This window comes from Oryx dammah, unplaced genomic scaffold, assembly GCF_014754425.2.
Source record: "Oryx dammah isolate SB20612 unplaced genomic scaffold, SCBI_Odam_1.1 HiC_scaffold_8, whole genome shotgun sequence".
In the NCBI taxonomy this organism is placed as follows: domain Eukaryota; kingdom Metazoa; phylum Chordata; class Mammalia; order Artiodactyla; family Bovidae; genus Oryx; species Oryx dammah.
The window spans coordinates 28,635,152-28,661,718 of NW_024070192.1; the positions used below are offsets into that span (position 1 = coordinate 28,635,152).

The 26,567-nt window shown below is 46.1% G+C and overlaps 1 protein-coding gene across 5 annotated transcripts in view; it reads left to right on the forward strand.

Moving 5' to 3' along the window:
* SPECC1 (sperm antigen with calponin homology and coiled-coil domains 1) overlaps positions 1-26,567 on the forward strand; it is a 170,022-nt gene that overhangs the window by 46,747 nt on the left and 96,708 nt on the right. For 2 of the 5 annotated variants that reach the window (XM_040245877.1, XM_040245879.1), the window contains exon 1: positions 3,505-3,750. The exons of the other annotated variants lie outside the window; for them this stretch is intronic. In XM_040245877.1, coding sequence (XP_040101811.1) covers positions 3,531-3,750 — 220 coding nt within the window. In that variant the 5' untranslated portion in view covers positions 3,505-3,530. Of the gene's footprint in view, positions 1-3,504; positions 3,751-26,567 lie in introns of those variants that run through there. 5 annotated transcript variants of the gene reach the window in all.

Here is a 26,567-nt window from a genome sequence, read left to right on the forward strand (position 1 = left end):
GCAAAAGCCCTGGGGTGGGAGCACCTTGGCTGATCTGGGGAACAGCGAGGAGGTGCCGCAGCAAGACCGGTGAGGGGGGCGGGGGCAAATCCACAGTGGAGGGAGGGGAAGGGAATTCAGGCCCTTGGAGGCCATGGTGAGGGCTTGGCATTTCCTCTGAGACTCAGAAGGAGCGTGTAAGTCGGGGGACTTGACCTGGGTCTTAGAAGTGGCGCTCTGTCATGTGAAGGTCAGACCGAAAAGAGCCAGGGGCAGAAGAAGGGAGGCTGGATCGGAGGTGGTGGCAGAGATACTGGTAGAGGTGACTATGGGCTGGACCCGGTGGCAGCGGTGGAAGCGGGGAGAAGTGCCGAGAGATGGTGGTGTTGACCACACACATCCTGACACATCCTGTTTACGGAGATGAGGGAGACTGTGTGAGACACTGATGGTAAAAAGCCTAGAATTGGGTTTTGTTCCCATTAAACTGAGGAACCCAAGTCGGACGCATCGAGATGGTAGTTGGGTAGATGAATCTGGAGGTCAGAAGGCAGGACTTAAAAGCCACAGCTTGGCTGCAAAGGCCAAGTTAGAGGCCCTGAGAAAATTGGACGGAGGTGACCAGCCATGAGGGTACGCAGTGTCCAGAGGCCAGGGGATGAGGAGAAAGGAAGGAAGAGGATGGAGAGGAGGACGCCAGAGAAGGCAGGAAGCTAAGTGTGCTGTCCAGGAAGTGGAGGGAATAAACACGGTGAGCACCCAAGTGCCCAGGGCGGCCTGAAACGCTGAATGAGAGCTGAGGTGAACCAGTCTTTAGGGGACGCAAGAGCTGGAAACCGCCGTCCTGCTTATGATTTTTTTTCTATTATGTATTTTCACTGCAAGAATTAGCAAGTTCAACCTTTTCCAGTCCTGTGGCCACTGCTGAGTTTTCCAAATTTGCTGGCATATTGAGTGTAGCACTTTCACAGCATCATCTTTCAGGATTTGAAACAGCTCAACTGGAATTCCATCACCTCCACCAGCTTTGTTCGTAGTGATGCTTTCTAAGGCCCACTTGACTTCACATTCCAGGATGTCTGGCTCGAGGTGAGTGATCACACCATCGTGATTATCTTGGTTGTGAAGATCTTTTTGTACAGTTTTTCTGTGTATTCTTGCCACCTCTTAATATCTTTTGCTTCATGGGAAAAAAATGCAAAAAAGCAAAATGGCTCTCTGGGAACGCCTTACATATAGCTGTGAAAAGAAGATAAGTAAAAAGCAAAGGAGAAAAGGAAAGATACAAGCATCTGAATGCAGAGTTCCAAAGAATAGCAAGGAGAGATAAGAAAACCTTCCTCAGCGATCAATGCAAAGACATAGAGGAAAACAACAGAATGGGAAAGAAAATCTCTTCAAGAAAATTAGAGATACCAAGGGAATACTTCATGCAAAGATGGGTTCCATAAAGGACAGAAATGGTATGGACCTAACAGAGCTGTTTCAAATCCTGAAAGATGATGCTGTGAAAGTGCTACACTCAATATGCCAGCAAATTTGGAAAACTCAGCAGTAGCCACAGGACTAGAAAAGGTCAGTTTTCATTCCAATCCCAAAGAAAGGCAATGCCAAAGAATGCTCAAACTACCTCACAATTGCACTCATCTCACACGCTAGTAAAGTAATGCTCAAAATTCTCCAAGCCAGGCTTCAGCAATACATGAATCGTGAACTTCCAGATGTTCAAGCTGGTTTTCGAAAAGGCAGAGGAACCAGAGATCAAATTGCCAACATCCGCTGGATCATTGAAAAAGCAAGAGAGTTCTAGAAAAACATCTATTTCTGCTTTATTGACTATACCAAAGCCTTTGACTGTGGATCACAATAAACTGTGGAAAATTCTGAAAGAGATGGGAATACCAGACCACCTGACCTGCCTCTTGAGAAATCTGTATGCAGGTCAGGAAGCAACAGTTAGAACCGGACATGGAACAACAGACTGGTTCCAAATAGGAAAAGGTGTACGTCAAGGCTGTATATTGTCACCCTGCTTATTTAACTTATATGCAGAGTACATCATGAGAAATGCTGGGCTGGAAGAAGCACAAGCTGGAATCAAGATTGCCGGGAGAAATATCAATAACCTCAGATATGCAGATGACACCACCTTTATGGCAGAAAGTGAAGAGGAACTAAAGAGCCTCTTGATAAAAGTGAAAGAGGAGATTGAAAAAGTTGGCTTAAAGCTCAACATTCAGAAAACGAAGATCATGGCATCTGGTCCCATCACTTCATGGGAAATAGATGGGGAAACAGTGGAAACAGTATCAGACTTTATTTTTGGGGGGCTCCAAAATCACTGCAGATGGTGACTGCAGCCATGAAATTAAAAAACGCTTACTCCTTGGAAGAAGAGTTATGACCAACCTAGATGGCATATTAAGAAGCAGAGACATTACTTTGCCAACAAAGGTCCATCTAGTCAAGGCTATGGTTTTTCCAGTGGTCATGTATGGATGTGAGAGTTGTGAAGAAGGCTGAGCGCCGAAGAATTGATGCTTTTGAACTGTGGTGTTGGAGAAGACTCTTGAGAGTCCCTTGGGACTGTAAGGAGCTCCAACCAGTCCATTCTGAAGGTCAGTCCTGGGTGTTCTTTGGAAGGACTGATGCTGAAGCTGAAACTCCAATACTTTGGCCACCTCATGCGAAGAGTTGACTCATTGGAAAAGACTGATGCTGGGAGGGATTGGGGGCAGGAGGAGAAGGGGACGACAGAGGCTGAGATGGCTGGATGGCATCACTGACTCGATGAACGTGAGTCTGAGTGAACTCCGGGAGATGGTGATGGACAGGGAGGCCTGGCATGCTGCGATTCACGGGGTCGCAAAGAGTCGGACATGACTGAGCTACTGAACTGAACTGAAAGAGTCTGACAGGACTGAGCGACTGAACTGAACTGAACTGAAGCGTTTTCACTGCAAGGCTGACTATGAAAGTCGTTCAGGGTGGAAAGTCGTTTAGGGTGATTTCCGTAACTCAGTCATTTCAGAGAGCAGATCCTGCTCGTGACTGGCATGCATTTTTATTTTTAGTGGCAGCAGTCATCGTGGAGAATGTTGTTAAAGCATCTTCCTCACCACCTCCGCCTCAAAAGTTGCTTCTTGGTCTGTTCATTTATCCCAAAACTTAGCTCAAAACTTATCCAGAAATACTTAGGAAGCGCCTGTCGTATGCAACCCCAGGTTTTTCCCGATGGTCTGATATCTCACGCGCAGGACTGTGCCTTCCTCGTGACACCTGGCCTCGGCCTCCCCCCAGTGGGGTTTTTCCAGCCCGTAGCGTCCAGCTGCAGTTCCCGGCGGCCGCCCCTAGAGGCCGGAAGTCGGGCGGCAGGCGCGTCCCTCCCCCACCGGGGAGGAAGACTCTGGGAGCCCCAGAGAGATATGCAGATAAGGGGGCGGGGCAGCCCGAGTCGAGGCGGACGGCCTGCCGGGGGAGGGGCGGTATGCAGATGAGATGGGCGGGGCATGCGGGTGCGCGGGCCGCGGGAGTTGAGGTGGGCGGGCCGCATGCAGATGAGCGAGCGCGGAGCGGCCGGCGGCCGAGGGGACCGAAGCGACGGCCCTTTCTTTGACTGGAGCGGACCCGCCAGACGCAGCCGCTTCGTCAGCCCGAGCCGGCGCGAGCGGCCGCGCGGTGGACGCGCCGTCTGTGGCGGCTGGTCGGCCGCTGCCCGAGGCGGCCGAGCCATGGGCAACCACTCGGGGCGGCCCGAGGATCCCGAAGCAGGTCTGTGCGGCGTGCCGGGGGTCGCCGCGCCCCCTTGCGGCCGGGAGCCCTTCCCCCACCGCCCCGGGCCGGGCCGCGCTGCCCGCGGGCGCCGGGGGGCGCGAAGGCGAAGTTCCCAGGCGTGAGTCCAGCCTCTGGAATGCGCGGCGGGGGTGGCAGGCTCACCTGTGCCCGCGCCGCGACCGGGGAGCGCCGCAGGCTCACCTGGCGGCCGGACGGGCGGAGGGGGGCCGGGGGGAGGGGGCCAGGGGCGCCCCATGCAGACGTGTGGGCCCCGGCCGTGCCCGTGTCACACACTTTGCAGATCCCAGTGGACGGTGCGAGAGGTCAGCAGGTCTGTTACTCACCCTCAGACGGGGGGCCGGACGGTGACTGTTGCTCACTTAGAATAGCGGGGGCCGATTCCAGGACCCGTGCTTCCGGTCCTCACAGGGGCACTGCTCAGAGACGGCTGGCTCCGTCCTCAGCCCTGAGGGTCAGCCTGGCCTCCCGCAGACCTAGACGCTGCTGGCCACGGAGGTCGTGTTTGCGGACGAATAGGATGTTTCTGCCCTGTCACACACGCAAACGGTTTACTTCAACGTCCCCAAGTGCGTGCTGGCGGCAAAGGAGATGGTCCATCTAGGGCTGGAGTCCGGGGCCGGCAGTTGACTGGTCTGTGAATCTGGGACAGAGTCAGAACTCGAAACTCTTTTCCAGGGGGTGATTTTTAAATTTGAATTTGAATGAGGAAATTGCCCCTGCTTGTCCAGGTTACTTGTCCCCCAATCCGAGGCAGGGCTATCATTAAGACCTGGGTCTCTTAGCCTCGGTTCACTGGTCTCCACACCTGGGCAGGGAGGCCAGGCAGGGGCAGGCAGTGTCCTTGAGGCTGGGAGGAGGCGGCTCTGGTACATTGGACTGGTACAATCAGGATGGGAAACTTGGCCACAAGTGGAGACCATGGAGGAAAAACTATAGAGATGGGGTTACTGCATTGATTATGAAGGGGTGACTTTCTAAACTGCACAGCACTCATCCAGCCTTCTTTGGGCAAAATAGCCAATATTTGCAAATTAACGCACGTTTGCCTGTGTCATAACCATCCCTGCCATAAGCTATTAGGTAAGGGCTTCCCTGGTGGCTCAGCAGTAGAGTACCCACCTGCCAATGCAGGAGACCTGGGTTTGATCCCTGAATCAGGAAGATCCCCTGGAGAGGGAACTGGCAACCCATTCCAGTATTCTTGCCTGGGAAATCCCATGGACAGAGGAACCTGGTGGGCTATATATAGTCCATGGGGTCGCAGAATCGGACATGACTAAACAAGAAAAGAATATGTAATATTTTAAACACATTTCATTAATATCCACTTGCCCTGTGTATTATCTCCTTGGTGTCAAAACTATGAAGAGACTGTGCCCCTTGTTAGTTTTTAAGCGTTATTTGGGTGCTTGTATTCCAGTTTCTAAGTGACCTTGCTTTTCAAAGCGATCTAATGAATAGCGGATGAAAAAGACATTTTTATGGCGGTGACTTATTTTATTACACTTTTCTGAGTGCATACAATTTCAGTATAGGAACTCAAGTCTGATTTGCTGCAAGTAAAGATACCCAGTTAGAAAGTCTTAGGAAAGACTGTCTTGCTAGACTATTGTCAGCTGAAAATGTGCATATAACTTTAAGTGATCTCTGTGCTGTGATGAAATGCTATAGAATGCACCAATGAGATCCCGGAAATGAGAGTTTTGTTAAAGATTAACACATCCTCAATCTTCTTTACCACCTTGCATGAGGCTGGGAGGGCAGGTCCTCCCACTGGTAGGTGTGGTGCATTGGAGTAGACTCAGAGCAAGTGCTTTGAGGGTCCTCAGAGCAGGGGGCCCAAAGGTAAGCGGTGGAGGTGAGGAGGAGACAGGCACAGCAACACCCACACCTGATTTCTACATCAGTCCTATGTCAGCTTTGTCCTCTGAGGTGCAGACCCTTAAACAGAATCGGGAATGAAGGAGGGTTATTAGAGGGTAAAACGCCTGAGAAAGAAGGGGTGGGAACCTGAATCAGGCCAGGAGAGCCATTGGACCAGCACCCAGAAAAGGAAAAGGCAGCAGCAATCATTGTCAGAGAACCTGCAAATCTGACCAGGTCCTGTCCAGCTGCCAGGGAGCCCCTGAGAAGACTGCCCAGTAGAGGAGACCTGCTTTAGCAGTGAGAGCCAGGCCCTCGTCCTCTCGCTGGGTCAGGCCTTGCTGAGGATTCCTCAAGAAATGTGCCTTCAGCTCAAAAGCCAGGCTGAGTCCCAGTGGCACTGGCTGCTGGAGTGTCAGTTCATACCTGTCCTTGCAGCTGAAGCCATAGTCTTTCTTGGAGGGAGATCTAAGCGGCACACCTCCTGGCTGACCCCCTTGAGACCTCAGTTGCTCCAACAGGGAGGGGCCGTTAGAGGGTAAATGAGGCAGAATCCCCATCTTCACCGCCCATTCCACCTCATGACCCTCTGTAGGCAGGCCTGAGGCAGAAGGCAGGTTCTCAGCTGTGGCTACGTTCCCAGCCTTGAAACTGTCTGCCATGGTAGCAAGAATTCTCTTGTGTGGGGATGCAGTCCTTGGAGTTGAGTCACTATGACTGACTGTGGCATTATGTGACGGACGAGAGAAATGAATCAAGCAGAAGACATGAGAGTCTGCGTGAATAAGGGCAGCTGGAATCTGAACCTGTCAAGGACCACATCCCTTACTTCCTCAAAGGTCTCAGTTAACAATCCTTCAGTTTCCAACCAGGTTTTCAGTGCCTGCAGATCAGAGAGGGCTGCTGGGTATAGTCAGGCAGGTTGTGCATGGCTCAAAGGCAGCTGGGAAGAAAGAGTGGGCCAGAGTGGGATTGTATCGCTCCAGAGGAATGGTGCCATTTTATATTCACACATAGATGCCCAATATGCTAAAGAAACCTTATTTTCTACTTAGATTTAAAACCTTAGAAGGCTTTTCCCAGTGTCACCATGAGCTGATAGTTTCTTACTCTTTGCTTTAAATCTGCGTGTGTTTTTAAACAGTGGATACCAGTGATAGGAAACAAAAGTCAAAGCTTCAACCCCCACTCCCTCAGATCCCACTCCCTGTTGGTTATAGTTAGTGCTAACTGTGGTTAAAGACGAATCCCAGAATAGCCCCTTAAGACATGAAAAATTGATTTCCCCTCACGCCCTGGTCCAGGGTGAGGTGCAGCCCTCTGAGAGTCATATGGTTGTTAGAGGCTCAGGCTGGTGAACGTGTCTTCAGGGTCCAGCTCCTGGGTTCTGCTGACTCTGATGGCAGTCAGGAAAGGGTAGAGGACATGAGGGTCCTGTGGGGGCTGGAGGGGCTGGGCCTGGACGGGGTGCCCGTCATCCCTGTGGCATTCCCCCTCCCCACCCGCACCAGGCTCCAGCACCCAGCTCCACCCGGTGTGGAGCGGCTGGAAGGAGGCTCGGCCAGTGCCATGAAGAGGCCAGCACGGATGTGAGGTCCACTCTCAACCACATCTGTGTCAATATTTTCTTAGGAAATTTTAGTCAGAAAAATTGAAAGGTATGTATAGCTAGCACCCATAGACCCACCACAGAGTCTACAGTTAACATTTTGTTTCCGTTGCTTTATCCTGTTCATGCCACTGTCCATTCGTCAGTCCCTCTTATTTTTAATGCATTTTAAGGAAATGGTGGTTATCTCTATAATTCTACATAATTTTGTATGTCTGTACTATTTCTTGATTTATTAGTTTTGAAGGTTGTGTAGAGTGAGGAATTCAGTGCGTTTTTAGGACTGTATTTCTCTCTTCCTCTGTTCCTGCAAGCCATACTAAAATTTTCTGAATTTATTGTTAGTAAAGTGTTAATGGTGGCTACAGTTATGGGTGTCTAGTTGTTGACTGTAAAACTTTGCTATATGAAATTTTCATTCAAAAAACAAAAATACTAAGGAAATCTTTTATTATTTATCACTTGTGTTTCTTGACTAACCAGCTTTAAATGGTGTCCTTGGCTCAGTAAAGAGGGATATGCTATCTCTACATTTCTTCTGCCATTTCCCCTACAGACTCCATACCCTCTTCCCAGTCTACTGCCAACCTTTTACATGGCAAGAACCTTCTGTCTCCTAATTAGTATCATTAAATCTCTGCGTGTTTGTAGGTTGATTCTAAAAGTTGAAAACCAATCAGTATTTAAAATACGAGGCTCGAATATTTATCATGTACTGGAAAATCAGGTACTGCATCTAGAGGTAGAAGAGAAGGAAATGCAGGCTTACATGATTTAATTTATAATCTGTGATAGGCAATATTACTTTAAAAGAAAAAAAAAAATAGGGTTTTCCCAGGTGGGCCAATGGTTAATTAAGACTCTATTCGTCCAATGCAGGGGACTCAGATTTGATCCCTGGTCAGGGAATTAAGATCCCACATGCCATGTGGTGTGACAAAAAAAAAAGGAAATCTAGAAGGAGTAAGGTGGCACAGTGTTGAAGAATCCACCTGCCAGTGCAGGAGACGCAAGAGACGTGGGTTTGATCCCTGGGTTGGGAAAATCCTATGGAGAAGGAAATGGCAACTCACTTCAGTATTCTTACCTGGAAAATTCCATGGACATAGGAGAAAAGTCCATGGACAGAGGAGACTGGCAGGCTATAGTCCATGGGTCAAATAGAGTCAGACATGACTGACTGAGCACACAGTCACTATAGTTTTTTACTCCTAAAATGATCTTAACCTGCTTTTACCCTCTAATCTGGCTTCTCAAGTCTACAGATTGTTGTAGAGAATTCATTTTCTTCTTAAAGACAGAGGGCATGGTGGTTAAGAGTTTTGGCTCTGGAGCCACACTGGGTTCACATTCCCAGTTTTGTCCCTTAGCTGCTCTGAGGCTTTGGGCACATGAGTTAAGCTCCAGGAAAGAGGACAGTAGTACAGCCTGCCTCATAAGGTTGTTGTAGTCGTTAATAGCTTGAAGCACATGATGGATTAGAAAAGGCTCACACATCACAGAAAGTGCCCGGTAAGCTTTAGTCATGACTATTCCTGTCCTTCTGACTTAACGTTTCCCGTTCAGACTTGGTTGCCTTCTGGTCTGGCTTTACTCTCAGGTGAGCTCCCTGCTTCTTGAAGCCTGTTTCTCGTTTCGTACGTTCCCTTTTCTCTGACTGGAGTATTTCCTGTGCTGTCTGGCGCTGAAGTTCTATATATTCTATCATCTCCATGCTCACCTTTTTCTTCCAGCTTTTCTTATTGACTTTGAAATTTTCATCAATTATATTTTCTATTTCCAAAATATCTTTTTGTGCTTTGTTTTATCTTACTCATAGCAGTTCAGAGTTTTGAGTTAAGGGGAAGGGAAGTGGAGTTGGTTGGTGGGCTTGAGCAAATTAGTTAATGGGCTCTCTTGTCCTTAGTTTTATTTTTTTATTTTTTATTTTTACTTTATTTTACTTTACAATACTGTATTGGTTTTGCCATACATTGACATGAATCCGCCACGAGTGTACATGAGTTCCCAATCCTGAACCCCACTCCCACCTCCCACCCCATATCATCTCTCTGGATCATCCCCGTGCACCAGCCCGAAGCATCTCGTATCCTGTATCGAACATAGACTGGCGATTTGTTTCTTACATGATAGTATACATGTTTCAATGCCATTCTCCCTAATCATCCCACCCTCTTCCTCTCCCTCAGAGTCCAAAAGTCCATTCTATACATCTGTGTCTCTTTTGTTGTCTTGCATACAGAGTTTCAGGGATTCATCAGAGTTTTGACGGCATTCACAAAGAGGAGAATATCGCGTGTATTTTTCTCAGATGTATTTTGTTCCATAGAAGAATTTTAGAGTGAAACTAATGTCCTGAGAGACATACTTGGAAAATGCAGCCTTTTAGGATTAAAAAAAATAAAATGTATATGTTAAAGATCAGTGTAACACATAATAAAAAAAGGTGAGAATATTAGATATATGTTACTATAATAAATGGGTTAAACTCACTTAGAAAAAGAGCCTCCTCCTCTGGATTAACACAGAAAACAAAATATATAAGCTGCATGAAAGCATATTCAGATGGTAGTTTGATTTTTAAAATTAAGTTGGTTAAAGTTGTGAATAATAAAAATCTAGTTGTAAAGAAAGCTTTCAAGTTCAACATCAAGTCCAGTTCTTATAAGTCTTTGTGTTTGTTGTGCTCATGTGTAATTATTCTTTAAAATATAGTGATTTTTAAGTCCTTATATACATCCCCAAACATTCACACATTCTCTCTTGTGTGTGTATGTGTGTGTGTAAACGCACACTGTCAATTACACACTTTAAATTAGAATCATGAGGCTGCTCTATAACTCTAGGAAGATTCAGTTCTCTTAAATATTAAAATAACTCCAAAATATAGGTATTTCTTAATTTATAATACCATTGCTACTTATTTATTTAAACTACTTTTCTACTTGATTCTAAACCTTTCTCAAATAAAAAGATGTTTATTTACATGCTTTATTCCAAATAATAACTGGTGTTGGAATTTTATCCCGTATAATTTTGGGGTTGCCTTCTCAGTTTGATGAGGTTTTTTAACCAACAGAGATTTCTGGCAGGAACAGGATTCTTACCCGACACCATACCAGCTGAGTACCTTTTGCTGCGATTGGGGCACAGTCTGGAGCACCACCTGGGTTTGCACCCATACAAAGATCATCCATGCGTGTTGCTGTGTCTCACCCTTGATCTGACGATCTCTCTCTTTTGCCTTCAGCCTTACTGACAGTTTCCCTGGGCAGAGAATTCTAGGTTCAAAATCCTGGTAATCTCTCTGTGATACCGACTCCAGAACTTGAAGAAGAAAGTGGTCATGATGCCCACGTCCCTTAAATTCAAACTACATTTGATCTTGGAGCTCCTGATAGGTATCTGAGACCTCTGTTCTAACAGCCATATCACTTGAGGGTTTGTACTTCTTTGGCACTTAAAATACGTAACCATCTTCCTGTCTGACTCAAAAGACCTTTGACTTGATAGAACACTGCCTGCTTTTCTTAAACTTTCTGTGTCATAAAGCAGTATCTGTCTTGATAGTGAAGAAAATGTGATTTAATTGTGGCTTTCTGTCTCTCATGCCTTTGACTACTGAAACAATCGTATCAGTTAAAGATACACACCACAAAGCACCTTAAATCAGACAGGACCTTCAGTATTGATAAGAATACAATTCAAGAAGAAAAAGTAGCAGTTACAAAATGAGTACACTAACTAGACAAACAGTGGAAATAATTAAATGTGAAAGCTATTAAAACTGCCTGAAAAAACTCAAATGTGAAATGAGAGACCAGTGTGTGTCTTTCTAGGTCGTTCGTGAAATGGTTAAAACACTGATCTCTTCTAGACCAGAAAGAAAACCTTATTACAGTCTCTTAAGGGAAATTTTACTGGTCACTGTGTCACAGTGCGGTAAAACTGTAGGAGTAGAAATTGAAATTTTAAACAGTTAATCTATCTTGATACAGCACGGTGTGGCTGTAGCTAACTGTACTGTATTGCATGTTTGAAAGTGGCTGGAGGTGAATCATTTTATAACTGCACTGTGAGCAATGGTAACCATGCTTATTGTGGTGATCACTTTACGGTGTATACAAATATCCATACATTGTTATGTTATAAACCTGAAACAAGTATAATGTTATCCATCAATTATATGTAAAGAAAGCTGTTTGGAAATTTTGACCCAAGTAGGATCTGAAAACTATGATTATGGATCATTTAGAAAAATAATAGTGAAATACTTTATATAGCTACAAATAGCAAGCCAGTTTAGTTCTCTAAAAGCTTTTATCATAAATGCAGTAAGTACTAGACATAGAAAATTAGAAAATAAAGGACAAAAGAAATCTGGGAAAACAGGAGGGAATTTTATGTATATGTATAATTTATTTAGTTTTGGCTGCGCTGGGTCTCTGTTGCTATGCACGGACTTTCTCTAGTGGTAGAGAGTGGGGGCTGCTCTTTGTTGTGGTGCTCAGGCTTCTTGTTGCGGTGGCCTCTCGTGGTGTAGCATGGGCTATGGGCTTGAGGGCTTCAGTAGTTGTGGTGCACGGGCTTAGTTGCTCCTTGGCCTGTGAGATCTTCCCAGACCAGGGATCAAACCCTTGTGTCCTGTATTGGCAGGAGGATTCTTGTCCGTTGTACCACCGGGGAGGGGCGGAAATTAATGAAGTCAATTTGACAGCATCTGTTTCCTCGATTCTACCCTCCTCACCTGGCCCGTGACCTGGCACATGGTTCGCACTCAGTATTTGTTAAATGAATATATGAAAGAACAAAAAGGAAAAAAAAAAACTCACTAGAATTGAAACATAAGAATAGACCCTTTGCTAAAACAAGGAACTAGATAAAGCTGAGGTTAAACTCAGAAAAAAAAAACAAAACCCACAAATATTCCAAATAAGCAATACAGGAATGTATGTAATCAGAGATATGGCCATTTAAAAAAATAGAATAAAAATAAAAATTTTTGATGAAGTTTCCTAGGAGAAAGAAACTGCTAAATTCACGAAGTAGTGAAACACTTGGGCAGAATATTGGAAGACATCACAAAGTGACTTAAGGAAAAAACTTCAGAAAGAATCCTGAACTCGGATGGTGTTATATGCAGAGTTTTTCAAAGATCAGAAAAATAGATTTCTGTGCTATTTAAAGTCGTCAAATGCATCGTTTCCTAAAGATTATTATTGCATTACAGAAGGTGCACATAATGGTTTAAGGTATATACTGATGGCTAGCTCTTATTTTAGTAATTAAGCTGTGTTAGAAAAATTGTAAGTAGTTAATTGAATCTATGTTGCTTAGGACAAGATTAGGTTTTTAAAAAAATGAGTCAACATTTAGTTTATGCACAAAAATATTAAAGGTGTAATAGGACGTGCGTGCTCAGTTGCTCAGTCATGTCTGATTCTGCGACCCCATGGACTGTAGCCCACCAGGCTTCTCTGTCTGTGGGATTTCCCAGGCAAGAATACTGGAATGGGTTGCCAGTTCCCTCTCCAGGGGATCTTCCTGATTCAGGGATCAAACCCAGGTCTCCTGCATTGGCAGGTGGGTACTTTACTGCTGAGCTACCAGGGAAGCCCCAGGTAATAGGACAGGTAAATGCAAATATAGCCAAATTTGTAAAGTGTTAGTCACCCAGTCGTGTCCGACTCTTTGTGATCCCATGGACTGTAGCCCGCCAAGGTCCTCTTGTCCAGGCAAGAATACTGGAGTGGGTTGCCATTTCCTTCTCCAAAAATTGTAAAGGTGATACTCAGATAATAGAAACTTGAAAAACACTCCAGAAGACAAAAGATGGAGGACTTTGCAGTTTATTTTAACAGAGGCAGAGCTAATACTGTTAACACTATTCCTGATACCAAAGCCTTTCAGAGACAGAGGGGAAAGAAAGCCAGAGGACAGTGTGGCAGTGCACATCCTGACTGAAAGATAAGCCACATTTACTCCAGTGAGGCCTTTTCAAAATATTACACTCACTGATTACAAAAAAAATGGTTCATTCCAAAATGCAATAATATTATTATATAAATTTACAACATCGGTACATTTAAAGAGAAGAAATTAATCTTACTGTATATGTCAGTAGTACATTTAATAACACTTAACATCTACCTCATAAACGTTTGATAGGAATGAATGGATTCTTTCAAAGATAAATAAAATGGTCTGAAAGCCGCATACACCATGTTTAACAGGAAACTAAAAACATTCCTGCAGAGGTCAGGAGAAAACAGGTGCCCTCAGAGGACATTGTTTTCAGATAGACTAGCCAAGGCAGTAAGATTTTTTTTTAATGTTTATTTTAAAAATGAGTCAAAATTAGCATTATTTACAGACTGTGGGCTTCCTAGGTGGCAATAGTGGTAGAACCCACTTGCCAGTGCAGGAGACATAAGAGACCTGGGTTCAATCCCTGGGTTGGGAAGATCCCCTGGAGGAGGGAATGACAACCCACTCCAGTATTTTTGCCTTCAGAATCTCAAGGACACGGGAGCCTGGCTGGCTATAGTCCATGGAGTCGCTAAGAGCTGGATGTAACTGAGGCGATTTGGCATGCATGTGTAGGGACTGTAACTCTCCTTCCTGTTAGAATAGTTAAGAAGATCAACTGAAAAACTGTTAGAACTAGTGAGAATGCAGTAACCAGCTTGGCAATGCATATGTGTATTCCTATATGTGTGAGCATGCATATATATGCGTACATGTGTGTTTGTAGATGTGTGTAGAACAGTAGCTGTAAGTGATCACCAGAAACAAGGGTTAGTTTATTAAAAGGTCACATTCTCAGCATGACCACAGTGGATGAAGCTTGGGGAAAATGGGGTGTGTGAGGCCGTCTTTGATGAGCTGTGAACTTCCCATGCAGAGCTGGACACCCGAGATCACAAGATGGATGTACCCTGTTACATGGAGGAATTATCCTTCGTATGTTTTGGGTTTTTTAAGTCAGAAATAATTGCTGGATTTTGTAAAATGCCTCTTAGGCCTCCCTCTCGAGATTATGATTTCTCTTTTTAGGTGTAGTGATGTGATGGATTTGAAATGTTTCACTGTATAATGGAATTTTTAATCAGTTTTTTCTAAATCCTCCTTTTGGAAAATAATTTTTTAACACGAAAGCTGAACTTTCAGTTACAGTTTTTCTTGGTCTCTTGTTGCTTTGTATGTAAAAACAAAAAAGAGGAGGTGTGTGTGCAAAGTTTCTACTACCTTTAACATTCTGTGACTTTGGTAGACTTTTAAATAACTTTCTCATTCAGAGAAGAGTTTGGGGGCAGAGGAGACTGGGCTTTCACATGGGGAGTGTGTTACCTGAGTGTGCTTTAGGTATGAGAGTTCTAGTCTGTTGAATCTTATTTTACTTTCTCTAAGTGTTGTTATGGCTCCAGTCAGCTGAGACCAGCCTGAATAGTGGTATCATAGAAGCAGCATTGAAATACGGAGAATTTCTAAGGTTTCAGTGTGTCCTTACGAAGACCTTGATGGCAGCTGTCCCTTGTATTACCAGGGAATTTTTGAATTCTTGAGAGACAGTAGGTTTGATATTTCAAAATTAATGTGGTTGGCCAAATATTTAAAAGTTGAGATTAAAACAATCATTTAATGTTATGAAATTCAGAAAAGCTTGTTTCACAGAAAGAGTTTTCCGCATTCCAGGCCACTAGAGAGATAACCCCGATATCCTGGTCTGAGGACCCCTGCAGGAGCTCGGGTCATCACCCCTCACCCACTCTCTCCTTCCCCGCCTGTCACCAGACCACCCTCAGGTCATAAGTCTGATCTATTCATAAAAGCTTTCTTTCCAGTGCCCTTCTGCTTCTGCTCATTTAAAAAACCCTTACTCTGTTTCTCTAGAAAAACTAGTCTTTTCTTCTTCACTCTTTGTCCTCCCTCATCTCCAGCTGCTTGTTCCAAATTAAACCTAATTACAGATGAGCGTTAAGATTAGGGGTTATGATCAACCTGGAAAGTAAAGTTGTAAGTTTTGACCTGAAACTATTCAGCAAGAATCCAGTGCCAGCCACTTCCAGAGCCCTTGAAAATCCCCTTTGTTTTATCTGCCAGAGAATTCATCTCCTTCCTCTAATTGGTCCTGCTTTTCTCTCTGGCCTCAGCAGCCACGGTAAAAACAAAACAAAAAAACTTGGAAGGTTAAATTATCAGCAGTCTAACCTTCTCTTCTGATTTATAAACAGATAAACAGAGAGCCTATTCACAGGCTCATGTGGGCATTGAACTGTTAGGAAAATTATCTCTGTATAGTTATATTTTGGTCTCTTCTGCTCTCATTTAAGTCTGAGGACATTACAGTGTGCCACAGCTTTTGGAGTGACATGCTTGCAGGCTGGACCAGAGCTGTGGCAGAATGGTGTCTTTGTGCAGGTTAACAACGTGGGGGGAGTGTGTGCCTTTGTGTGTGTCCCTCACAACTTTCCTGACATCTAATCTTCTGTGGCTTTCTGCTTTCGTGCTTTATGCCTTGGTGGGGACTTTCAGTCAGTCATTGTAGGTGATTAAAAAAGAGAAAAAATGCAAATGAATGGATAACAGTGATTCCATTTTAATGTAATCTGTACATTAAAATGGAGAAGGCAGTGGCAACCCACTCCAGTATTCTTGCCTGGAGAATCCCGTGGACAGAGGAGCCTGGTGGGCTACTGTCCATTGGGTCGCACAGAGTCGGACACGACTGAAGCAGCTTAACAGCAGCAGCAGTACATTAAAATGACCACTTCCTTGTAATAAATTCTGTAATACAGAGCCTTACTAACCGTTTCAGATACAAAATCATCCTGAAAGTCTGGCCAGCCTGCTGTTTTTGTTTACTCAGGTCTCACTGTCCTTGTCAAGTCTGTCACCAGCCTTGACTCTGAGGGGTGCCCTGGGGCTTCTCAAAAGTTGTGGTCAGTCTTCGTGGGGTCATATACTGCTCACATTACAGACACCCCCCCCCCGAACTTACCTGTTGCTGCCTATCTGTGCCCACACGCCTGGAAGCCAGTAACCAGAGCTGCCAGGTGTGTCTAAACGAGAGGTGCTTCTAAAAGTGAAAGAGTGTGACGTTTGGAGCACAGCTATGTGTATTAGCATCTCTGGACATCTCTTCCTGTTAATGACAACGTCGCATGAGGCTGAAGGGCCGGCAGGTGAGCTTAGTCAGCTATCAGGGCGCCCCTGTGCGTCACATGCCGTTCCTGAGTCAGGTGTGTCTTCTGTGTCCCATGGCTCTCCTCCATCTTGTCCCTGCCCTGTTCCTGGAGTGCTCCTCTAAAGGATTCACAGCCACCCCACTGCGGTTGTACTGTAAATCTGTCTGCCATCGCCCCTTTCACTCCTGTCATCAGCTGGTTTATTCCTGTTACCTAACTCTCAAAAGTGCTGCCATGTGGAAGATAAGCAATACCTTCAACCCGCTCCTCATCCTCCCAGGCCCCAGCTCCTTTCCAGGGATGGGATGTCACCTCCCCAGGGGGACCTTTCCCCTCCAGCCCGGGCAGGTTCCCTTCTCCCTGGGGGTGAGATTCTTTGTCTGGCTGCTGAACGCCTCCCACAGCCGGGCTTTTGGAGAAGTAGAGAAATTTGGGCTTCTTTCCATGACAGGACTGAGAGGATGGAGCAGGGCCAACCTTGGAGGAGGTGAGAGAGGAGAGGTTTAGGGGCTGGGCTCTGGGGGCGGGGTGAGATGGAGGAGGAGAAAGGGCAGACGAAACATGGGGTCTGTGGGGGCCACTGATGTCATGTGAGTTGTCCCTCTATGAGAGGATTCTAATCCCCTCTCCCCGGTGAGGCTGTTGTGTCAGATTTGAGGGTCTAGAGATGAGACAGGAGTGGGCACGATGCAGGGAGAGACTTCCCCGAGGTTGATTACACATAGGTCGAGTGAAATAAACTGCATCTTTTCTCGGCCATCAGTCAGGATGAGAGACAGTGCCCCGGATTCAGAGACAGACACCGGAGGTCCATTGCTCCTCGCTTGACCTCGGTGGGTTTTCACGTTGGTGAAATGAGGGCCTGGACTGTCTCCGTGATGTCCCCTTCCACCTTTTAAGAGTGCAGGATTCCATGGAAAGCTTGCATTTTGTGTTTCTAGGGTACTTTTTTTGTCCCTAATTGCAGGCCAGAAAGTAAAACTTCCAAATAAGGGTGTATGAGCTACTCTGGGAAACAATAAGTAAAATACAAGTCTAGCCTTTGCCCTGGCATGAAAAGAATGCAGACTGCCGACTGACCTAGAGGTTTCTGTTTTATTTCATATTTAGGTGAAGTGGTCAGCTTTGACCATTACTCCCAAAGAAGTTTCTATTTAGACTCTAGGGTTGTTTGTGTAGCACAGAGTGGGTTACGTTATCCTCGAGAGCCGTGTGGTCACTTTTATCTGTGAAGCTGCCCCACTCCATTGTGTATGTACCAGGAGCAGTGCCTGGAAACCAAACTTAGAAAAATTAGTCTAGGCCCACAAATGTTGACAGTAGACTTTCAGTCAACACCCCTATCTGATTCTGTCACAGGCGTCACTGGGTCATGTCCTCACAGTGCCGGCGTCTAAACAGAAGGGGTGGTTCAGTAATCGTGGTGATTGAACTCACTGGATAGTGCCTGACATCACTCAGACGGGTCAGGATCACATCCAAGGTGGAGAAGCCTGCCATGTAGAGGGGATGAACAAAGCTGAGTGCAAGCTGTGTGTGTGCTGATCTCGTCTGTGTGGAAGTGCTGAATTTGTGTGGATCTCTTGGCAGCTGAGTTTTTGATTTCTGATTAAAAAAAAAAAAAAAGACATTGAAATAAGATAAATAAGAAAGATTGTTTTAAGATACAATAATCTTAATGGAGTGGGTTGCCATTTCCTCCTTCAGGGGATCTTCCCAATCCTGGGATTGAACCCGCATCTCTTGTGTCTCCTTGGCAGGCAGATTCTTTGCCACTAAGCCGCCTGGGATGCCCTAAGAAAGATTATTTTAAGATAAAATAATTAAACGAATATACTACACATGTATCATGAGGTTATGGATTGTTCTGGTTGCTTCCTGGGGAAACTGGCCTTGATCTGGTCAGAGACTTGTGGGCAGCAGGTTTCTGGGGTGGGTCACTGTGAGAACAGAACCTGTGAGGGAGCGCATGGGGTGTGATGCAGTCACAGCCGCAGTCCCGAGGAAGCTGGAGCTGGGACATCCTCACACAAGTCCTGCATTGAGACGGGGCAGACCTTTGTGTGTCCTTCCTCAGCCAGGGATGACCTCAGGGAGACTGTTTGCTGGGTTCTCCAGCAGTCTTTCATTTCCTTTACAAGTTCGGCCCTGAGGGAGCACTCTTCTGTCCTGAAAGCAGACCAAAGGTCACCTAGTGCTTTCTTCCATAAAGAGCTCCCTTTCAGGGAGTTGATTCCACACTGACCACAGGGCCTGCCCACACAGGGCCTGGCTGCAGGGCCTGGCTGACTCACTCCATTCCTCTGGGACATGGGTGCCTGCAGCCAGCTGGGGAGGCCAGGTCATTGCTTGTCCTGCAGAGTGATAGGCCTGGTGACGTCCCAAGAGAGTAAAAAATGGACAGCTGGCCCCTGTTTCAAGTGCAGAGGTCCTGAAACACTTGGAATTTCTGAGTGATTGGTTGAGGGGGTCTTTTCTTATTTGTGATAAACTGTTTGTACTGCACCGGAGTTTATGGTGATATGGTGGCTTTGGGGCTGGACTGGTGGCAAAGGAAACAACTAGGAGTCAGAGGGACCCTCAGTCCCCGTGGGATCCCTGGGGTGGAGGGGCTTGAGGGGGTTTCACCACCAGTAGCCAGTGATTCTCAGAACCTCCATAGACTCTTCACTCTGGGATGTGGAGCTGCTGGGTCTCCAGGGGCTTCAAGATGCCAGAGGCTGTGGCCTGGACGGGGTGTCTCTCCCATGCAACTGTTGTGAGTTGCGTCATCCACAATAAACTGGTGATCTCGGCAGGAAACTGCTGAGTGTGTGAGCCACCTTAGAAGTTAGTTATCAGAGCTGGGGTGGGGGCTGTGGGACCCCTCCAGGGCTTATAACCAGTTGGTCAGAAGTACAGGTGACAACCTGGGACTTGTGATAGTGCCTTGGGAGTGGGGGCAATCTTGGGGACAGAGTCCTTAACCTGTGGATCCTGGGTTAAGTCCAGTAGGTAGTTAGGGCAGAATTGAGCTGTCTGCACCCAGATGGCTGAGAGAACCAGCTGGAGTGGAGGACCCACCCACAGGGGTGGCAGTGAGGAAGCAGGGTTGGTTTGTTCTGGCCCAGGGCCTCCCCACCTCCCCATCTTGTGGCCCCCACCCCGTCCTCCAGGTCAGCCTGGCACCTTTGCTGTGGGCGTAGCACCCCTGCCTGGAGCCCCTGAGAAGATGAGGGAGCTCCCATATGGGCCTGTTCATTCCTGGGCACCTACCTCCACCTCTGCTCTTGCCATGGGTCTGCAGCACTTGGCGGCACACCGGTGGTCCTTGTAGCTGGTGATCCCTGAGGCCGGCTCACCCTGTTCATATCTCAGGGTGGACTTCTTCTTGGCTGTCTTCTGCCATCTGGCTTTAACCACCACAGCTATGTTGGTTCTTTCTGATCTTCCTCCGTATCTCTTAATTTTAAAACACTTGTGTTCATCTCATCCCCCTTTTCTCAGAATTCTGAGTGAGTTTCCTTAGTTGGTCTTCCAACTCGTGGACTGATTGCCAGGCATCCATGTTTAGCATCTGAAAGCAGTCTTTCCTGATGCTGAGTTTTCCCCTTTGATGAAGGTGTTTTTCTTTCACGTCTTACTGAAAACATGAATGAGAGACTTTCCAAAGCTGTGTTTACTCCACTGGCCTTGCCTTCTGTCTAGGAACCATGACCGATTTGCTCCTGGAGCGTCAGTGCTGCCTCTGGCCTCTGATCACCCACCTCCCTCCTACCAGTTTTCCTGATGAAGAAGAATGCTTCTTACAGGTCCTGGGACTTGTCTGACCACTGTCAGCACAGGTCCTTGTGTGGAGAGTGTACTCTTGACTGATGGACATGGCGGACAGACAGGGCAGGGGTGAGAGAAAGGGTCAGAGGCTAGGAAGGCTAGACCCCAGGCAGCGTCCCCCCAGCCTTCAGATGCCCCTTCTGCATCTGGCCATCGGGTGTTTGTGCACGTGTGAATCAGACCATGCAGAAACAGCAGCCCCGAGCTTGGCACATCGAATAGCGAATAGTCCTTTAATAAGTTCAGCCCTATTTAAACTATTTTTAGTCCTTGTGGCTCATGCAGACGTGCAAATTCCTGCAGGTCTCTCAGTGTATCCGCTGTTACTTCTTAATATTTACCAGCACTGGCTCTGGAGGAGAATTCCTGCATTCTTATCCTGGCTTCCCTGTTCACCAGCTGGGCAGTCCTGCGCCAGTTGCTTCATTTCTTGTTTTCCTTCTCTATGAGATGGGGATAATATAATAGCGCTTCCTTAAAGGAATTCTCGGGGTTCCCAGGTGGCCCTAGTGGTAAATAACCCGCCTGCTAATGCAGGAGACAGAAGAGACAAAAGTTTGATCCCTGGGTTGGGAAGATCCCCTGGAGGAGGGCATGGCAATCCACTCCAGTATTCTTGCCTGGGAAGTCCCACAGACAGAGGAGCCTAGCGGGCTACAGTCCATGGGGTCTCAAAAAGTCGGATAGCACACACGCACACACAAAGGAATTCTCAGAACAAGGTAATGTTCTTACAACAATGCCTGGAAGGGAATGAGTTCTCAAAAAATGTTAATGACTGTATAATTAGCAATAACCGTTAATGTTGTGGTGAATGTTAACCCCTTCTCCTTCTCTTTCTCCTCCTGCCTCTCATTTTTCTAGCGTTTTTTTCTGTCATTTTCCTTGAGGTAGACGACATTTCATTTATCTTCAGGTGCTGTCACAGTGCGTCCTCTGCCTCCCTGACCCCCCTCCCATCCCTCCTGAGCCTGCCCCAAGGTGCTGTTGGTGTAGTCCCTGCCTCCATGTCCCTGTCTCTGCCTCTCTGTCCCCTCGTCTCATCCCCTCCTGAGCCTGCCCTGAGGTGCTTTCAGTGTAGTCAGGAGTGTATTCCTTTCGTGTTGCTGCTCTAACAAATCCACACACTTACTGGCTTGAAAGAGCACAGCTTTACTTCCCTACAGTTCTAGAGCTAGACTTCTAAAATCGAGGTGCTGGCCAGGCCCCTTTCCTTCTGGGGTTTTCAGGGAAAATCTGTTTCCTTGCCTTTTCCAGCTTCTTCCTCCATCTTCAGTGTTCATCCTCCAACCTCTGGCTCTTTGGTCACATCATCCTTTTCCTGTCTTTGACTCTCCTGCCTCCCTCTTATGAGACCTTTGTGATTATATTGATCGCCTAGACATTGGGCTTCCCTTGTGGCTCAGCTGGTAAAGAATCTGCCTGCAGTGACCTGGGTTCAATCCCTGGGTTGGGAAGATCCCCTGGAGAAGGGAAAGGCTACCTACTCCAGTATTCAGGCCTGGAGAATTCCATGGACTGTATAGTTCATGGGGTTGCAGAGAGTTAGACATGACTGAGTGACTCTCATTTTCACTTCACTTTCAGACCATCCATGATAATCTCAAGTTAGGACCCTTAATTCAATCACTTCAGCAGAGCCCTTTGCCAGGTAACATGTTCCCATGTCTCAAGGCATCACTCAGGCTGCCACAGAGAGGAGGTTGACACATGGTCAGCCTGATGCTAACATGCTTCCTCCACAGGGCTGCCCTGAGCCAAGGGGTGCGGAACCCACACCAGGAAGCAGCATTTCTCCTGGGGACTCTGGGGAAGAGTTTGAAGAGAGTCCTTCAAGGGAGTCTTACAGGTTGAAGAGGCCTTTGCTGGGGGTCGGAGAGGGCTTTTCGGCAGAGGAAAAAGGTGGAGCTGTGTGAGAATCCAGCAGCAGTTGAGGACTGGTTAGATCTTTGATGTTGCTGGAGCGTTAAGAAGGGCTGGTGGACAAATATGTTTAAAAGGACAGTGCACTTCCTGTGACAACAGGTCTAGAAGGTGTCCGGGGAGGAGAGGGGAGTCAGTACAGCTGTCGCGGTGGTTTCTTCACTATTAAGTATTTTGTCTGATGGCATAAGTAATATGTGCTCATTTTATAGAAATGAAGAAACTAAAGAAACACACCCAGAAAATAAAAATGACTCATAATCCTGCCACTTGGAGATCACAGCACTTGACATTTCTGTGAGGCGTGGTTACTGAGCCTTTTTTACACGGACTTTCACATAGTTAAACCATATTGTGTATTCAGATTCATATCATGACTTCTTTAACAGTATCCTAGGGCTTCTTTAGATCACTGAATAGTCCTGAATTTTCTTAACATCTCGGAAGTATTCTGTTGTATGTATTACTATAGTATTTTTAGTCTTCCTATTGTTGAATTCAGTATTTTTCTTTCTCTACTTTAAACAATTCAAATAACATAAGTCTGTGTTTAAGTTTCTGAATATGTCCTTAGGCCAGATTCTAGATAGCTATTTCTCAGTCGCTCAGTCATGTCCAACTCTTTGTGACCCCATGGACTGTAGCGCACCAGGCTTCCCTGTCCATCACCAACTCCCGGACCTTGCTCAAACTCATGTCCATCGAGTTGGTGATGCCATCCAACCATCTCATCCTCTGTCGTCCCCTTCTCCTCCTGCCTTCAATCTTGCCCAACATCAGGGTCTTTTCCAATGAGTCAGTTCTTCACATCAGGTGGCGAAAGCATTGGAGCTTCAGCTTCAGCATCAGTCCTTCCAGTGAATATTCAGGATTTACTTGGCCAAAATATAAGATCATTTGTAAACCTCTTGATTTGTAAGCCTCTTCTGTGTTCTTTTTGGAAGAGTTATAAAATACGGCTGTGTCAAAAAGTATTGTTCTCATGGTAGCCTTGCCAGTGTCAATATGATCCTAAATGATTTTCCCTAATTAGGCAAAAAAAGTATTTCATTGTTTTAATTTGTATATCTATTGAATTTAATATATTTATTGGTCTTTTTTTCCTGTGACTTGTCTGTTTCTCTCTTTTCTCAATTTTCTATTAGAGTTTTAATAGTTTTTTGTTTCTTTTCTGGTATGTTCACACTACCAATCCATTTCCGTTACAGATAGTTTGTCCAGTTTTTTTTAGTAGAGTGTTTAGTTATTCAGGTTTTTTTTTTTTAAATATAGAAGTCTAAGACTGGTATGAAGCAGATTTATTTTTTCCGTTGTGATTTCTTACATTGTTTCTAGGCTCAGAAATATTTTTCCTTCCCAAAGGTCAGATGTTTTGGGGTTTCATGTTCCCATTTTTTAATATTTATGTCTTTAATCCATTTGGAATGTACTTTAACATATGACATAGGAAAATGTATTTAGAACATTTGCCAGTTATTCCAACAGCACTTACTGAAGAAGATTTCTTTTCCTTGCTGGTCTGGATTTGCCTTTTTTTGTCTGATGTTAGATGCAGTGTATCTTGATGCAGTGTACTGCTGCTCTCAGTATTCTGCTCATTGATTGTATGACTTAAATTGTTGTAGCCCTACAGTACTTAATATCTGGCAAATCAAATTTTCTTCATTGTAAATTTTTTAATTTTTCTTGTTTATTCTTTCAAATGAGTATTTGAGTCACTTTTTTTTTGGTTTCCAAAAAGTCCAATTTGAATTTCGGTGAAATTGCAGTCCTCTGGGAGGGAATTAGCACATTTTCCAGGGTAGAGATTTTCCTTCTAGAAATGTGATAAATGTCTTCATTAATTATTTTTTGGACTATCTAGTAAAAAATTTAACTTCCTTCCTGTAAAGGGAGAAATAAATTCAAGGTGCTGTATGAAGAGAGTGATTGGGAAAATGGTGCTGTTGAGAAAGAGAGAGAGATGCCAAAACCAGGGGAGTTAGGAGGGTGTGAGAGACAACAGGAAGAATTCACTTTTAGGGATTTTGAGGTTTAGCTCATGGGCACATCTGAATGGATCTGCTGTCTTATGTGGAGCTTCCATTGATTTGTGGTGGGGAAGTGGTCGCTGGGTCAAAGGAGAAGGTCTAAATACTTTCCACCCAACCCCCTGGACACCTCCTTTCCACTGGGTGGTGGTGGACACAGTTCATCGTACAAGGAATGTGTTCGCTATCGTCTCTGCGTCACTGCCCCTCCAGCACCATAGAGTCCTTTCTCCTCTTCACAGCTCTCTCAGGATGATACTTCAAAAGATGACTGGTTAGTTGAGCTCTCCCTTGCCTCTGAAATGCTGGTGTCTTCTTTGTTGATTTCTTACATGCTGCTGATTTCACTGGGCTTGTAGCTTCATCTGTCTGCTCCTCTTCTTCGTCCGTAAATCCAGCTCTCTGTTGGGATGACCTGCCTCTGAGCTCTCACTGGTCTGCCCTCAGCACCCCACTTAGTTGTGATCCCTTCCCTGACTGCCTTCCTGACCCTCTGGGCTGGACAGTGTCCGTCTGTGTTCCCAGGGCTCTGTTGCTGCACTGTATTGAAACCACTTCCTTAGCTGTCTGTCGCATAAGTTCCTACATCAGTTCCTTGTACCATAGTACTTGCCACATACATGTTCTTGAAAGCTTTGTTAAATGCAAGTGCAGATCTGAGCTGCATTCATGCCAAGATATAGATGTGGAGAAATTACACAGATGGTGGAGATATTAGAACTGGAGATTAATATTTGGGAAGCATTATGTGGCATGTCTGCTGGAGGCTTCAGAGGCAGTTATGGAAAAAGTGCTGAAAGGGAGGAGTGGAGTCAGCACTGCCCCTGCCCACCTTCCCCCATTCCCGGCCCCACCCATCCCTGGTGAACCTTATTTACCTCTGGAGTCTGAGGATGGAGACGGTGTGGCCCAGGACTGGTCGACTGCAGCAATAAAGATAAAAATCCTCCAGGCTTCTCAACAGAAGCAGTTTTCAGCACAGGGAAATGTCTCAGGTGGAACAGCTTCCCCCACCACTTCAGTCTTGAAGGGCCCCAGTCCCACAGATCCCAGGAGCCTGGAGCAGGAGGAGCTGGCAGTTGGGAAAGACTGCGTCTCCTCTGTTTATTTTCAGAGACCTGTGCTCAGACAGAAATGTTCCCCAAGGCTGGGTGGAGGGCATCTTGGTGTGCCAGGCCATTCACAGCTCTGCGTGATGATATCCACTGCCCAAGAAATGTGGCTGTGTTTGGGTCTTGGGGGGGGCCAAAGCCTTATTTTACAGAAAACAGTTTTGATCCACTTTCAGAGAGATTTAATAACTTGAGCTGGAGAACTCTAGCTGAATGTTTAGAATAAACAGACAGAAGAAAACGTTCACCAAAAACGACAGCTCTCGAAGAGTTAGTATTTCTAATAAACCTTTTACAAGATGAAGTACAAAGGATTGCAGCCCCTACTGAGAGCTGAGTTAGTTTTCTGGAAGGAGTGTCTTGTAAACACAAAGATGTTGACATCATGAGGTTAAGAAGGGAAAGATGCTTGAGGTCCATCCGGGAAATCTAATCACTGGACACTAGGATTTCTAGCAGGGAAAAGGAACAGGTGGAGGAGACATTACTAAATAAAAGGAGGAGGCCTTTGGAGCTGAAGATGATCTTAGATGTCAGAGGAAGGGGGATCACAGAAATCTGGAAGAAGACATATCTCAGTGGCTAGGCTGCAGCAATAAAGATAAAAATCCTCCAGGCTTCTCAACAGGAAGACCAGTCCACCTTTGAGGAGTGAGGAGGTGACACTGGGAAGCTAGTCAGGGTCACATCTGTAGGGACGGTTGACTCTGAAGAGCTCTGAGTCTCTGTACCAGCCCTGTCCACCTAGGCTCAGCCTTGTAGGCCCTGGAAAGTGCTTTTGGTAGCTTGAGGAAGAAGATGAGTTCTTAAAGGCTATTGAGTTGTTGTGGAATAGTCCTAAGGGCTGATAAGCGAGGCTTGGGGATGCTGCAGCCAGGAACATTGCCTGGAATCGCAGGCAGGGGTGGCTCAAGCTGGACACGCCACTGTATGTGTGCAGGAGCGTGGTCAGTGCACCTGCCCACCAGACACCCTGGCACTGGGGTCACAGTGTACACCTGAGCCACCACCTGCCAGGACCTGGGTCTTGCTGCAGCCACCACAGCTGTGTAGTCCTTGCTGTGCAGCGGGAGTTCCCAAGTCAGGATCCAGAGCAGGCGCACACAGTGGCAGGTCAAGGGGCCTTCCTGGCTACAAAAGGAAGGGTGGCAGCTGAGAAAGCAAACGTGATGTTCTCAGCTTATTTAAGGGTAGGTAGGCCCTGCCTTCAGTTGAACAAGAGTCATCAAGCGTGGACATCCCCAAGCATACAGGA